This window comes from Muntiacus reevesi, chromosome 18 (assembly GCF_963930625.1).
Source record: "Muntiacus reevesi chromosome 18, mMunRee1.1, whole genome shotgun sequence".
NCBI lineage: Eukaryota > Metazoa > Chordata > Mammalia > Artiodactyla > Cervidae > Muntiacus > Muntiacus reevesi.
In genome coordinates, this window is record NC_089266.1 from 15,555,905 (window position 1) to 15,572,116 (window position 16,212).

Consider the following 16,212-nt stretch of genomic DNA (forward strand, 5'->3'; position numbering starts at 1 on the left):
GAAATAAGTCAGAAAGAGGAAAACAAATAGTGTATACCAATGCATATATATGTAATCTAGAAAACTGTACTGATGAATCTATCTGCAGGACAGGAGTCAAGATGCAGGCACAGAACAGACTGTGGACACAGCAGGGGCAGAAGAGGGTGGGATGAACTGAGGGGTAGTAGCACTGAAACATATACATTAGCATTTGTAAATTAGATGGTCAGTGGGAATCTGCTGTATGATGCAGGGGCTCAACCCAGTGCTCCGTGAGAACCCACAGGGCGGGATGGGGCGGGAACACAGAGGGAGGGGACATATATATACCTACAGCTGATTCATGGCGATGTATGGCAGAAACCAACACAAGCCTGGAAAGTCATTATCCTCCAATTAAAAATAAATAAATTTAAAAAAAAGAATCTATGCAAAGATTTTGCTACACAGCATTACTGATAACAATGACTGGGTGAAAATTAATGTCCAACAATACGGCATTGACAGAGTCAAATGAAATACATTCATGCGATGGGAAACGATGCAGACAACACTAATCAACTTGTAGGAATATTCTGACGTGAATAGACGCTCACAGTGGAACTGATTTTTAAAAACTGGATATACAATATGACCTTGTTTCTATTTACTTTCAAATCAAGTGAAGTCTGAAAAGACCTTTGTGCCTGCTTTTTATGAAACTTGGGAGTCCAAATCTCCAGGCGTGCTTGTTTACAGAGCAAGCGCCCAGCACTACACCGTGCTAGAGTAAGTCACTTCACTCCTGACTCTGCGATCCTATGGACTGTAGACCGCCGGGCTCCTCTGCTCATTGGATTCTCCAGGCGAGAATACTGAAGCGGATTGGTGTGCCGTCCTCCTGGACCCAGGGATTGAACCCAAGTCTCTTCTGCTTTGGCAGGCAGGTTCTTTACCACTAGCGCCACCTGGAAAGCCCCAGCCCTACAGCCGACCTACTGAATTAGCTCAGAAAGAAGGAATATCTATAATGTAAATAAGACTCCCAGGTGATTCTGAGGCTCACCAGAATCTCAGAACCACTGTACATGCCTAAGTGTTAACAGTGGTTATTGCTGACATGTGGGATAGCTGGTGATTTTTATTTTCTTCTCTTTGTATTTTCTACAACTTACATGTTTGGAAATTAAAAGAGATATGACCTGAATGTCTAACATGGCTAGTTATGGTACATCTGTACAATGGAATCTTACACAGTCAATGGAAGTACTGGGTGGAAATACACTGATGACATATTGGCATATGAAAGATGTTACAAGTCAACACTAAAACCTTTATGTCAAGTTTTATAGAGAGGGAGGGAAGGAGAGGAGAGGAGAGTTTGGCTGCATAGTTTCTAAACTGTTAATAGTGGCTGTTTCTTATCTGTGAAATTTTAGGTAACCTGTGTTTTTTTGTAACTTTTTCAACTTTTGAATTGTGTACTATTTGTTTACAATCACCAAAATGTATTCTGATCATGAAAAAATATATATGTAACCCTGTCCTTCTGCAGCCTTATTCAAGTTTGCTAACTGAGGCTGCCCACAAGTTCAGATGAGCTGCTGAGGGTGTTGAGGGAGTGAGAGTTTGGGCAACAGAAAGGTGTGGGTGCATAAGAGGATGAAGCCTTCCAGTGAAGAAGAGAATCCAGTCTGACCCCCAAGGGTTTTGTAAACTTTACTAGGAAAAAAAAAACACAAGTGTGTGTGTGGGGGGGGAGGTTTAAAAAAGATACACACACACACACACACACACACACACACTTACTGTATGTACTACATGGCTTGTGGGACTCTTTACCGGATCAGGGATTGAACTCAGGCCCTCGGCAGTGAAAGCCTGGAGCCCTAACCACTGGACCACCAGAGAATTCCCCCCAAAATAAAAATTTTAAATGAACAACCAAGAGGGGAAAGATATTTCTAACAAACACGGCAAGGAGTTCATATAAGCCAATGAGAAAAATATAGAGATCCAGTAATTTTAGGCCCCTAAGACCTGAAGAGATGAGATGATGAATATGTCTGAACAGGCAGTTCATGAAGAAGAAATATACACATCTAATGAAGTTACAGAAAAATGTGTAAAAGCATTTGAAAGCACTGGTAATACTGGTAATGTTATTATTTGCTGGATCCAATCCTTGGCTACATGGGTGTGTTCAGTCTGTGAAAATTCATTGAGCTGAACGTTTATGGTGTTCACTTTCCTGTATCTATACAGTACAGCAAGAATGAAAAACTTTAAGAGCAAAAAATGAAAAACACAAGATAAGAAATGGGGTGGGAGGAACAGCGTGAGAGAGAGAAGTACATGGGTAAACGTTAAGTATTGCAAAGTTCTCTCTCTGTCTTGCCTAATGTCCATTGTATTATAACGCATACTTGACAAAAATAAAACAAGACCATGCAGGAAGCCAAACAGACATAGACTGCGTCCCCTGCTCTGCCACTCACGAGATGCGTGATCCTGGCTCACAGCCTTGCTGGCTCAATTCCCTTATCCATGAAATGGAGGAATGTGAGGATTAAAAATATGGTGCATGTGCAATTGCCTAATACTGACCCTGGCAGATTAGACGTGCTCAGTAAGTATTAACCTGGTTTCCATTTCTCTCATTTGTTACACAGTGTTGTATAGAAACATCATAAAGATTTCAAAAAGGAGGAAGCCTTCCAAAAGCCTGTCCCCTGGCCGGCACTTATCTGATATGCACCCCAATCTCGTCCGTAAGGACCACCACTTAGAACATGTATTACTGAGTTTGCTTTCTCTCTGGTTGTCCCTTGCGTAAACACTCGGTTGATGAGCGCCAAGAACAAGGGGTTTGAGTTTGAGGGTCTGTTAATGGCAACAGCTCGAGGCCGGTGCCAAACCTATCATCCAGCTCTTCCTCCTGAGCGTCCTGAGCGCCCCTTCAGGAACCCAGCTCAGAGGGTGACCCGCCTACACCGGCCTTCTTGCCGGCCAGTAGGTGAAGCCCAGATCAAACTCATCATTTAGAAAAAAAAAACAAAACAAACAAAACCAAGAGGGGCAGGCGGGGAGTGGCTTGGGAAAACTAACCGAGGTCCCAGCCAGCTGGGTCTCAGTCCCGGGGGCCACCCACCCCGCACCAAGTGTCCGCTCTTCCCTTCTGCAGCCAGGTGGTCCCCTCTGTGCTGGACCCACCCGACAAGGTTCCCTTCAGTTCAGTTGCTCAATCGCCTCCGACTCTTTGCGACCCCATGGACTGCAGCACGCCAGGCCTCCCTGTCCATCACCAACTCCTGGAGCTTGCTCAAACTCATGTCCATTCAGTCAGTGATGCCATCCAACCATCTCATCCTCTGTCGTCCCCTTCTCCTTCTGCCCTCAATCTTTCCTAGCATCAGGGTCTTTTCAAATGAGTCAGTTCTTCGAATCAGGTGGCCTTAAAGTACTGGAGCGTCAGCTTCAACATCAGTCCTTCCAATGAATATTCAGGACTGATTTCCTTTAGGATGGACTGGTTGGATCTCCTTGCAGTCCAAAGGACTCTCAAGGCTTCCTTAGCACTGGGAGATCGCCCCCTCCAAGGAGACTCTGATTGGCCCCATGGAGTCACATGCTATGGGTGTGGCCCTGTTAGGAGTTGGGAATGAGCATGGGTGAGATGGGAATCTCCCAGTAGGACAGGGAGAAAGCTGTCCTTTGCCACCCCATTGCTGCCAATTATAGACATGCTAAAAAAAAAAATAAATAAAATCACCTCTGTCAAATAATCACTACACAAGAGAGGACTTCCCAAGTGGATAATTATCTGCCCATCAACACAGGGGACACAAGTTTGATCCCTGGTTTGGGAGGATTCCACCTGCCCCAGAGCAACTAAGCCTATGCAGCACAACGACTGAGCCCCAGCTCCAGGGTCCACAAGCCACAACTACTGAGGCCAGCATTTCTAGAGCCTGTGCTCTGCAACAAGAGAAGCCACCACAATGAAAAGTCCAGGAACTACAACTAGAGAAAGCCAGTGCACAGAAATCAAGAGCCAGTGCAACCAAAAATAAATAAATAAATTACAAATATAAAAACCTAATAGAGCAGAATGTGACAAATATAACTTCTGCTGAATTTTGGTGTGATCTTTACCAATTTTATCTTGCCTACTTACTTCAAATACAAGTTATGTTCATTTATTGATATATACTGCACACACACTCCCAAACAAATGCTTCTGAGTCTTGTTTTGCACTGAACATTTTAGAAAAAGGACTGTAATATGTCTTTTAATTTTGTAAAAACCATTTTAACGGCTGTATGCTATTCCACGACAGCATACATTTCACTTGCTCATTCTCTAGCTATTACTGGTCTTCAATTTGTAAGCAGATTCTCCTCAATTATAAATATTATATTGAACATATTGTGTTACATCACTCTTTCTTGGTACTCTGATGGTACTCTGAGAAGGGTATCTTTTTTTTTTTAATGCTAGTGACATTTTCCAAAGCATCCTGGACATCAGTATTTCTTCTTTGTGAACTCTGTTCCCAGCCTTTACTGGCTCAACTTAAATGCCTTAAAACTAGTGGAGGAACTTCCCTGGTGGTCCAGTAGCTAAGAATCCACTTGCCAATGCAGGGGACATGGGTTTAATCCCTGGTCCAGGAACGAAAATCCCACATACTAAGGGGCAACTAAGCCCTTGCATCACTCTAGAGCCCATGCTCCACCATGAAGACCCAGTAGAGCCAAAATAAATAAATTCAATAATAATGAGAAAAAAAACTAGTGGAGGTTCCTCTGTTTTTCTCATTGGCTTATATGAGCTTCTTGCCATAAATTTTCCAGATACCTTCCGTTTTTCTTCTAAATGCTATCTGGGACACCCTCTGGTTACAACTTCTTCCACTAGGGGTAACCGCCGTCTGACTGCAGCATAGGTCAGTGCTACTCTCTTTTCTGTACTGCACATAAATGGGATCACACGGTACGAATGCCTTGCATTTGGTTCAACAGTTTTGTGAGCTTCATCCACACCGTCACATGTGCTGGAGGTTGTTCCTTCTCATTGCTGAATACCACTGAACTGTGTGGAGCCGCCGCAACCTAACCATCCCATTGTTGACGGGCATTTGGGTAGTTTTCAGTTTGGGGCTATTACGAATAGTGCTATTAGGAGCTACTTTGTCTTTGAAAGAATATCATTTAGTTTCTTAAATTACCTACCAAATAAAAGGAGAAAAGGTACCTTTTTAGTGAAGAAATCTGGTAGACATCACCTGAACCAAGTGATCAAAGTCAGCATCACCCATAAGAGAACAAACTAACTGAACGTGACACAATGCAAAGAACACATCTGTGTCCCACACCTGTGGTTTTCCTCCCAAAAATGTTTAACATGAATTTAATGATTAAACAATCAGATAAAATGACTGCTAACATTCTGTCACACGACTGGCCTAAAGTCATCCAAAGTGGAATCTCATAGGGACTTCCCTAGTGGTCCAGTGGCTAAGACTCCAAGCTCCCAATGAAGGGGGCCTTGATTTGATCCCTGGTCAAGGGACTAGATCCCACATGCCACAATGAAGATCGAAGGTCCCACGTGCCACAAAATAGGCCTGGCACAGCCAAATAAATAAATATGCAATGCCATAAAATAAAAAAAGACCAACTATTTTAGATTAAGAGAGACTGAGAGACACAACATCAAAATTGAGTTCTGGACTTAAATAACAGCTGGTATCATGGGGACAACCGGAGAAATTCAAACATAAACTGCATATTAGAAAAAAAAGAACTGTTGCATCTGTTATCTTTCTTGAATGTGATTATGGTTTTATAGAATGTCTTTGTTTTCAGTTGATACATGGTGAAATACTGATGTGAAATGTCATGTCTACAACTAATACAAAGCTTCAGCACACACACGCACACACACCCAGTGAGGGGAAGCAAATGTGGCCAAACTTCCGGGTGGAGAGTAAACGTAGGCTAACTGCATTTTCCCCCCAACTCTTCTAGTCGTTTGAGACCGAGTGTAATACCAATGCGGTCCTCTGAGTATTTTTTTTCCCACTCAACATTTTGTCTCTAAGAGTCACTCACATTGATGCATGTATTGAGATCTAACAATTCACTACTGCATTATATTTCATTGTTTGTTTATACTCTATAATTATCCATATTTCTTTCAAGGTGCGTTTTTGTTTTGGCTACTGTAAAACAGTGTTTCTAAACCACTCTTATCTCCTCAGATCCTCAGAAATGAGGTTAAGCATCTGTGAAGTTAGGAAATCCTTTCCTTGGGGACCAAGACTGACTGCAGGGCCATTTCCTGTTGAATTCCTACTTGACCAGGCTGGTCTGACTCAGGGCTATTCTCTTTGTGGTCAGACAGGTTCCTGACCCTGTGTCTGATATTTCTGAGCAGTCTATTGCTTCCATCTTTCTTCTAACAAACTTAAAATTGCACCTAAAATGAAATCTGTGCACATTTGCTTCTGGAGCGTTGCCCTACACTGGGGGTGGGGTGTTGCTCTTAAAATGTAAGCTTCAGGAAGGCAGGAGGAGCCTTGCCTGGTTTGTTCACCATGGTGTCCTCAGCATCATATTCTACACGTAGCAGTGTCAGTGCTCAGGAAAACAAAAACAGAACAGTTAGTTAACCGAATGAATGAGAAATTGCTTGTCAGGGATCAGGCATGTATCTTCACTTAATTACTACCAGTGTAATTACAAATTATTTTGTAACCTTGTTTTGTGGTCACGAGGTTTCCTTCTTAGATATATTTCCACATACTGGCATTAGTTCTGTATTTGTTGTTTAGAACTACATAAGTTGTCCATTGTGTTAAGATATCTTGGTTTGATTAGCTATGTTCTTGCTGTTGGGCCTCTAGATGGTTTCCAATTTGTTTTGCTACTACAAATAGTACTTCTATGAACATTTTTTTTCCTCTTTGAGGTTAATGACTTACAAATTCCCCAAGTGGAATTATGAGGTCAAAGGATATGAACTCTTACTTATCTAGTTCCTTACATCTTGTCTGAAAGACTGAATCCAGAAAAACTGAACTAATTTACATGCCCCAGTCAAACAGATGAGTTTCCTCACAGATCTGCCATGATTAGGTTTTCTGTTTTCACTAGCTTAATTACATATTTTTGAAAGTTACTGTCTAGTGATCTTTGCACTTTCTACATGACAAACTTGCCAGCTGAATTTTCTGTTGCAATCAGCTAGAAATTGAAACTAAAATTTTAGAATTATAATCCAGTTGTCCCATACCATTTGCAAGTACAGATTCCTTTTCATATCAGCGTGCTGTTTCAGGCATGTCTCACGTTAAGTTCTTATAACAGTCTAGGTCTATGTTTGAAATTTACTCCAGTCCACTGGACTTTTTTTTCTGTTTAATTCAATGCCATATGTTTCTCACGATTGTGACATCACTTAAAACTCTGGAAGGGCAAGTCTCTTCACTGCCTTTCTCCTACTACAAACAAAATTCTCATCACAGGAATAAATTTATAATCGTGTGAGGTGATGGGCAGTATGATAACTAAACTTAGGTGGAGATAATTTTCCAACATGTGTGCACTTCGTTGCTCAGTGTGTCCGACTCTGCAATCCCAGGGACTGGAGCCCAGCCAGGCTCCTCCGTCCACGGAATTTTCCAGGCAAGAATACCGGAGGTGGTTGCCATCTCCTACTCCAGGAGATCTTCTCCACCCAGGAGTGGAACCCACACCTCTGAGTCTCTTGTATAAGCAGGCGGATTCTTTATCACTGCCCTGGGAAGCCCCATTTTGCAATATACAAAACATCAAATCATGTGTACACCTTAAATTTAATACAAGGCTATATGTAAATTACACTCAATAAAACATGTGCGGGGAGCTCTTTGGAACACCTGTCTGCTTTGTTTGATTCAATTAACATTTACTAAAGGATACCGTGTCCAAGGTTGGAAGCTGTGCCGAGTTGACAAAGCCCTGCCCCGGAGGCGCTTCCAGTCGGCGAAGAGGGGGGTAAGAGTCCACCTGGCGGGCGGCAGCGATGAACTGCGAAAGCAGACTGGGGAGAAACGCCCCTTCCAGAAGGCTAAAGCTGCGGTGAGAGCGGGGACTCGGAGCCACACCTGCGGGCCACGCCCTCCTGGGGGCGGAGAGAGAAGCAGGGGCTTCGCACGCAGGACTCGGGGCATCCGAACGCGACTTGCTCAAGGGTTTGAAGAGAAAGGCTAGAACCTGACCGTGGAAGGCCTCGAATTCTCCGTTCAGAAAGTTGAGACTGGCGATTAAAGCGGCCCTTTTGAATCATAAGTCTGGCAACGATGTGGACTCTGGACTGAGGTTGGAAGCCAGGAGGCGGAGACCGCGGGTGCAAACCGCATCGCAGAGGCCAGAGGGAGAGAGAACTTCCAAACAGTGCCCATCAACAGGGAAGCAGCAAAAAAACCCCCCAAAAGACCTACATCCTTCCAATGGACTACTGAGCAGCGTTAAGAATGACACAGCTCTGAAGCCTGTCATGGAAACGCCAGGAACATTACAAAATAAAATTTATTGTACAGCATAAAACGTAGTCCCGTTTGTGTAAAAGGAGTGTTTGTACGTGTGTATATGCATGAAAAGCGGAAGATCACCGCAACTTCTGACAGTGTAAGGCTGCGGGTGAAGCGAAGTGAGGACCTCAAATCTTTTAAGCTTTACCCCTGTATGGCTGACCATTTCCCACACGGCATGTATTATAAAACACGGTATCAGCAGCAGGCATGCTACAAGATGAGGCCAGCGCAGGGGCACGGGATTTAGTAATTAGGAAGCCTAATTATCAGAGCCCCCGGGAGGCAACTTCTTAGAGGAAGGCTAGATGAGGTGGAATGACTGTTGGCTGAAAGGGCAGAGTCCCAGGAATTCGGCTCCAAGGGAAGTTTAGCTGAAGAAGCTTCATTATAAAGAGAAGCAGGAGGGGAGTAAATTGAGGGGCTTAAGGGGTAAAGACAACTGAGGATGGGTTTTTTGCTTTTTTTAGTACTTAAACTTACTTTCAGAAAAAGCATGGTTACTTTTAGGCACTTAACGGTAGCTAGCAAAGTGTCACCAAGGAGTAATGGATAATCAAAGACCTACTTTGATTAAATAAAAAAAAAGTGGCTACAGTTATTTAGAACTTTGTTGAAGACTGTGTTTTTTCATGTTTTCTCTCCTCATAATAAAAAATAGCACTAATTTAATATTAGTTGCTAAGAAGTGACTGTCCAGCATTGTTCCATGTATTTCATACATCTATTATGTCATTTCTTTTTTTTAATGTCATTTCTTACGACACCCCTACGAGGGACTATTACTTTATTTTTACAGGTGAAGAAACGGGAGCCTCCGCCCGAGTTCACACACCTCTGCTGCTTTATGGCTGATAAGCCAAAGCGGGGGCGGGGCCCCAGCCGCGCCCCTCGGCCTCAGTGTACCTGGGGGCGCGCTGTGTCCGCCCCTCATTCCACACTTTGAGGATGTCGGGAGAGACTGGGCAACGGGCTTCCTGGTTTTCCCTGTAGGAGCTTCAAGCCCACCACAGCAGCTTCTCACCGTGTCCTTCTGGAGGTGACCCCCAAGAAAAAGAGAAAAAAGCGCCCCCCCCCCATGCTGGCGGTCATCCCTGTGTTCGCCCTCTGAGCTTCTCTCCTTAGCCCAGGGGAGCCCAAGACGCAGTGACCAGGACCCGTCGGGGTCCTTCTGAGAATCCTGGGTCTTGAAGGAAGGGCGGTGGCAGTCAGGCCAGAAGAGGGGAGGGCGTGCCAGGCAGACGGAAGGGTGTGCGCAAAGGCCTGAAGGTGGCAGGGGGTGAGGCGGGCGCGAAGGTTCCGGGAGGAAGGAGGGGAGCAGGCGGAATGTGTGGGGGGCTGAGAAGAACCTGAGGGTTCCTAGCCATCATCTAGCAACACAACCAGGGCTTTTTTCGGGGTGGGGACCAGGATGCCCAGTCAAAGGAACTCAAGTTGCGGGAGGGCAGAGCCGAGGAGAGGCAGACAGCACGGGCCCAGCCAGGCAGGATGGGAGGGGCATACATGGTCAGGGGGCTCAGAAGGGACAGAGGACCCGAAGAGGGGGGAGGGCGGGAAGGAACCTCATAACCACTGGAGCTCCACGCGCAGCCGCGGGTGGGGCCCAGCCCAGCCTGTCCTCTGAGGAGCGGGAGCTGGCTGGTGCCACTGCGCAGCCTTCATCCCGCCTGCCTGTTGACGACACAGCTCCCGCCGAGGAGTGACTGGGACCTGCAGGGCCCAGGGCGAGGCCCAAGAGCTGCGTCACCGCTCCATGGCCCACCCCACCCAGGTTTATATGATCCAGTTATGGGAAACTGGCCGCCCCCCACCCCCATCTCATAACGGGCTAAACAGGAAGGACACTTCCTGTCGCAATGCCCCGGCCCTCCAAGCCCAGGGACCCCCACTGGGGGTGCAGGGGAGGTGGGCTCACAAGGACAGGCGGAGGTCATTCCTGCTTGCAGCACCACCCAGGCTCAGTAAACATCCTCTGGCAGACTGGCTGAATGACCATGAACCCCTGACCTCGGGGTAGTGGGGCTCTTGCTCCATCAGACCCCTTCAGTCCCTCGGGAGCAGGCACCTCAGACCCCCCTGAGGACACCAAGGGGGCTTGGTCCTGCATCTGGGGTCCCCGGGACGGGGGTGGGGGGAGAGACCAGCGCCCAGGCAGCTGGGGGGTAACAGAGGATGCCCACCACCCCTTCCCGGGACTCCCCTCTGGAGGACATGTGGAGAGGACGTTCTAGAGGACTTGGAGCCCTGGAGGGTGCCCTCTACGACAGAATTTTCCAGCCTTTCCTAACATACTTGTTTCAGACTCTCAGCGAGGTCCGGTACTGAAATGCTCTGGCTCAGTAGCCACACCTGGGTTCGAATCTCACTTTCACCATGTTCTAGCGGCATGGAGGTAGGATCTTACGCAAACCACCTAACATCTTTCAGCTGCTGACAGCCAACGTGTGAGAGTTGATGAGACCTGGAGAAACTCTTGCCTGAACACCACGCATGCAGCACAGCGCCCAACGCTTGAAGAATGCAGTCACTGCGATACCACTTCACCCTGCTGAAGGGCGCAATGGGGCTCCTAGTCAATGCTGAAATTAGTAGTGAATCCAAGTGGATGCCCTTCTGAGAACTTCATGGGGCTTCTGAAATCCTCTCATCGGCCCAAATCAACCGCACCCTGCAGGCTTCAGAAAGCTGAGATTTCTCTACTGTGCGCAATGGGGACCAAGACCCTGGCCGCCACCTCCCCCTCTGCCTACGCCCTCACCTTGTTCACATCACCCCAGGGGAGGGCCAGATCTCAGCGCTAACCACAGCTCAGCCAGGCACTGCCTCAGCCCTGGCAGCTCACAAAAGGCAAGTGGTCGGGGGAGCAAGGAAGACCGACTTTTGTGGGTGGATGGGGGCAGTTAAGAACTGCCCCCTCTGAACTGCATGACTCACCAGGACCTGGGCCGGAAGTGCAGGCGATCTGTCTGTCTGGCAGTAGCAGCAAGTACCTGATGCCTTTCCAAAGGAGTGCCTCCCTCCCTGTCCTCTAGACAGCAGAGTCTGTCCCCCTAGAAAGATTTCCCAATCTTTCACTTCTGCACATGGACACCTGATCCCAGGGCTCCCAGCAGCCCTCTTTCTAATCCGCACCTCATTCCTCTGCTCAGAAACTCCCAGGGGTTCTCCAGGGCTCCCCACCGCCAGCCAGCAAGTCACTCCCCCACTCTGGCCTCTTGGAAACCTGGCCAGTTTCCTCTTCAGTCGAGCTTCTCCCCCACCCTACTCAGGATCTCTCCACCCCAGCCCGGCCAGCTTCCACAGCCTCTCCAGCACAGCCCAGCCGGCCTTCCCGGTCTCCCTGCTCTGCTCCCCTCCCTGCCTCCCTCCTGGGGGCCTTGGTGACCCCTTGCCTCACACAGTTTTTTCTGCCACCCACATTTTCTTTCTCTGAGGATGCAACTTTAACTCCTCTGTACCTTCCTTCCTCCCCAAGTATTTGGCTCAGCGCTGCGCAGTAAAAGCTACAAAAATGCATCAGTACTGCAATTAAGAGAGTCTTCCAACCACAAGCTGTGTGGGTGCTCCTCTGGGTACTCCACAGGGGATGGTGGAGAAAAGATGGATTCTCCCATCCCACACCAAGGGGCTCTGCGGTCTCCCATCCTCTCCCCTCCTGGTGGTCAGGAAGCACCCCGCCCCCAGGGTAAGTTTCACCCCAGCAGCGCTGGCCTGCCAAGCCAAATCCTATCTCCCACAAGCATTTCCTGGGGCCATTCGGATCCTGGTGCTGGTAAGTTCTTCCCAGGGACCACCTAATTTGTCAGGTAGAGGGGGATGAAGAAGGAATTTGCTGGAAGAGGAGTATTCTGGGCAGAGGGAACACACCAGGGAAGGGCCTGCAACATCTTGCTCAACTGCTGCTCTGGGGACCAGGCTATACCCACCCAGGGTCCCCTCCATGCACCCCTGCTCGCACCTAAGCTTCTTCGAGAGTAACCAATGCAGTGCCGCTGGGACAGGCCCCTCCAAGGCTATGGGGGCTACAAACCCAGGGACACAGCCCGAGGATGGGCAAAGGGGGGCCAGGAGAAGACCCAGAGGCAGAGGGCCACTCCAGGCGGTCCCCCTGACCCAGCCTCTCCCCAGGCATTTCCAGCTCACTCTGTCAAAGGCGCCACAGGGGAAAAGGCTGAGTCAGCACTCTGGCCACAACCCTCCCTGGGCCTGCCTGGCTTTACAACTGAGCTCTGGGGCTCTGGAAATGGCTCCTCCACCCCTCCCACTGGGCCTGCCTTCACAGGGGGCGAAATTGCAGGCAGGAGAGCAGCAAGGCAGGGGGCAGGCTGGGTGCCTTGACCTGCAGTGGATGGGGAGTTACTGCCTGGATTCTGTTTGTCTGACATTCAGTTCCAGGTGGGTCGGGAATTCAGCAGGCGAGGTCTGCTTGGCATGAATATGCGTCACCCGGGTCCCCGCCTCACACAGTGGCTGGGCACAATCTGGGCAGATACGTGTCTCGGTCCTCTATGGGCAGGCAGGCAAACTCAGCAAGCACTGGCCACAGCTAGAGGTCCCAGATCCTCCAGGGGACTGTCTGGGCTTCGCACAAAACTACACACGCTGCACTGTCCCCTTTCACTCAGCCTCATCCCCAAATTAAACATGAAACAAGACCAAGTCTTTTTCATAGGCCCAGCACCTGGGCTGTAATAACTACACTCGCTGGCAGTTCCAGCTCTGACTCCTGCGTACCCCCCCACCCACCCAAGCAGAGCTTCCCCTTTCCCCCTCGGATTACCGCTGAGCGGTCTGTCTGTCCCCACACTTCAGTGTCACCCTTTGAAGGAGCAGCAGGAAGAGAAGACCCAGCTCTGGGTTTCTGTTTTTGCTGCTCGGGTCCGTGCATCGTTAGCAGCTCTCTGGCCGTCCAAGATCTGTCCACTCTGGAGGGCTGCCAGCTGGGTCAGAGCCGCCCACACAACACTCTCTTCACTACACACACACACACACAAACACACACACCCTTGCCGAAGCCTGCTACATCCTTCTGATGACAAAACTGCACCACAGAGCTCCGTTCAATTGATGCGGATGCCGCCTGCCACGGGCTGTCCTTTGAAGACCAAGTGTGGAAAAGAAAATACCAACACCCCCGAGGTGCCGGGAAGGGCAACCAAGCCCTCACGAATAATTCAAAAACAACAATAACGCTTTGGTCCCGAAGTAAAGCACGAAGTCCGGCCTGGAGTCTCCGCTGGTTTTTCCCGGACGCGCCCTGCAAGTCCCCGGGCCCAGCGCAGGGCAGGCGCCGGGTGGTCTTAGAAGGCGGGCGCGGGGGTCCTCCCGGGGCCCGCCCTCTTCCTCCGAGGCGGCTTGAGACCCCCGGGCTCCCCTCCCCCGCCGCCCGCCACATCTGGTTCCACTCAGGTCCTCCCCCACCTCCAGGCGCGCTCCTCCTCCCTCACCCCTGTCCGCCCCCCCGCCCGCCCCGCTTTCAGAAAAGCGGAGACGATTTTTTAAAACCCAGTCACACACATACACACACACGCACACACGTCCTGCAAAGGGGGGGGGGGGGGGGAAAGGAGGGAAAAGTCGAGAGAGGCCCGCTTCTCGATGCTCCCCCCGCCCGGCCCCCGAAGTTGACCAAGTTGGAAGCGCCTTACCCGAGAGGGAGTTGGCGGCGGCGGGGCGGCCGAGGTGCAGACCTCCGAAGAGCAGGGCGCAGCGCAGCAGGTGATGAGGCCAGGGCGCGAGGGCCGGCCGGCCGGGCCCCATGCCCGCGGCGTGGCGCTCGGGGGATGCGGGGACCGAGGGAGCGCGGGCGCGGCGCGCGATGGCTGCAGGGGCGCTGGGCTGTGATGACCACCCGCGAGGGGCTCGCGTCTTCCTCCGGGTCGGGACGAAGTGATGCCTCCCGGGGAGAGGAGGGGAGGAGGAGGAGGGAAGGAGGCAGGCCGGGCGGAGGGAGGGCGGAGGGAGGAGCGCAGACCCGGGGAGGAGGGTTGGAGGGGCAGCGGGGAAGGGAAGCGGGCAGCGTGGGAGGGGAAGGGGGGGAAGAGCGGGCGGGCGCGGGGCCCGAGAGGGAGAAGGGGAAGCGGGAGAGGAGGATCCGCGGGGTCGAGGAGGACCCCGGCGTGCACTCTTTTTCTCTCGCTATCCGCTTCTCTCTCTCCCCGCCTCGCCTTCCCTCTCCTCTAGGTCCGGGCTTGGAGCCCCAGACGCTGCGTCACAACTCCCCGGCTGGCTGTGCAAAACTTTCCGCAAACTTCACCGCGTGGCGGGGCGGGGGCGCACGGCTGACCCAGGCGGCCAGACCCGGGCCACTGGCGCCCCCTGCGTCCCGCCTCTTTCTGCCAACGTCTCCAGCGGCCGCTACCTCCACGCGGAGCAGGACCCCTCCCCCGGCCGGGTGGGGAAGGGGCGGAGCCCAGGGCTCAGCCACCCGGGCAAAGATGGGGGAGGGGGAGGCAGGGCCCCTGTGCCTGGTGCGGAGAGCCAACGTTTGCAAGTCTTGTTTTAGCATTTGCGTGAACCCCGTGTCAGCGTCCCTGTCGCAGAGGGGTGTCGTGATTTTGCTAGATGGGGGCTGTATCCAGAAAGCCAGGGAAAATCTGTCCCTGGACGTTCCAGAAGACAGCATCGCTCTCACTAGCAACCGAACTGTTGGCGGATCTGAGAGGATCAAATGGAAATTTCATAAAAGAGAAGACAAGCCACAGTTATTCCGTATTATGCAACAGGTCACTGCAGCGCAGAGCCCTGGACTGAGGGGGTGTCAGAGAGTCCAGGCCCACGTTCCTCTCTCCTTTCCTGAGCGACCTTAGAAAAGTCACTTGGGACGTCTGGGCTCAGAGCTGGACGGAGATATTTAGACCCTAATGCAAAGAAGATTCACGTTCTGCCACCACGAGTAATCAAATAAAAACACTATGAAACGGTAATATAAATTTTATTGTTTCCTGTGCTGTCCACCTCAGTGCTGTTTTTGGAAATAACAAATTCAATGTTGTTTTCTCCTTTTTTACTACCCTTGCCTTGAGTAAATCTTTCCCCATCGCTGCAAGGAGGGTATGGGGCCACAGATGCTCACTTGGCGCTTTCTGTCTTGCTGGGCTGAGATTCTTACCAGGTATCAATCCAGAAGCTGCAGGACCCCAAAGTGAGCCCCCATAAAATCCCCTAGAATGAGTCCCACTATCCACCCTTTGGCCCTAAAAAATGGTTAGCAGTCAGGCCAGCAAAGTCCCCGGCACCCCACAGCTAGCTGCTTGACAGAGCTAAGTCCCTGCTGGTGACTTCCTTCACTGGGATCCCAGAGTTCTGACCACACTGAGCTGCCTCAGAGATCATTTGCTTGGCCTCCCCTTTCTCACATCATTTTCAAGGAGGTTCAGGATCCGCCAGCTTCGGCCAAGCTGCCCTCTCTCTGTTCCTATCTGAGCAGCCAAAACACAGGATGCTTCTTCTCAAAGTCCTCTCACAGGCTTCTATCTGCTTGCCTATCCCTGGATGTGCCAACCACAGTTCTCACCAAGGAGCCCCTTGGCCTCTGGAAGGGAACTCAGGCAGGGCTCCCAAGGTGCCCTCCAGGTTCTGAAACAGGGTTGGATATCCCTTCCCCACCAGCCCAAGTGGTTTGGGCATTCCTCCCATAAGCAGGGCAGAGACTGACAAGCTGACAGTGAAT

The 16,212-nt window shown here is 50.3% G+C and overlaps 1 protein-coding gene across 2 annotated transcripts in view; it reads right to left on the minus strand.

The window, feature by feature from the left end:
- The window catches only part of MRC2 (mannose receptor C-type 2), a 59,035-nt gene extending 44,150 nt beyond the window's left edge, over positions 1-14,885 (minus strand). Inside the window, exon 1 of one of the 2 annotated variants that reach the window (XM_065909703.1) lies at positions 14,189-14,885. In XM_065909703.1, the coding sequence (XP_065765775.1) occupies positions 14,189-14,300 (112 nt within the window). In that variant the 5' untranslated portion in view covers positions 14,301-14,885. The remainder of the gene's footprint in view (positions 1-14,188) is intronic. The other variant, XM_065909702.1, reaches the window with a different exon arrangement.
- Between the last annotated feature and the right edge of the window lie 1,327 nt (positions 14,886-16,212).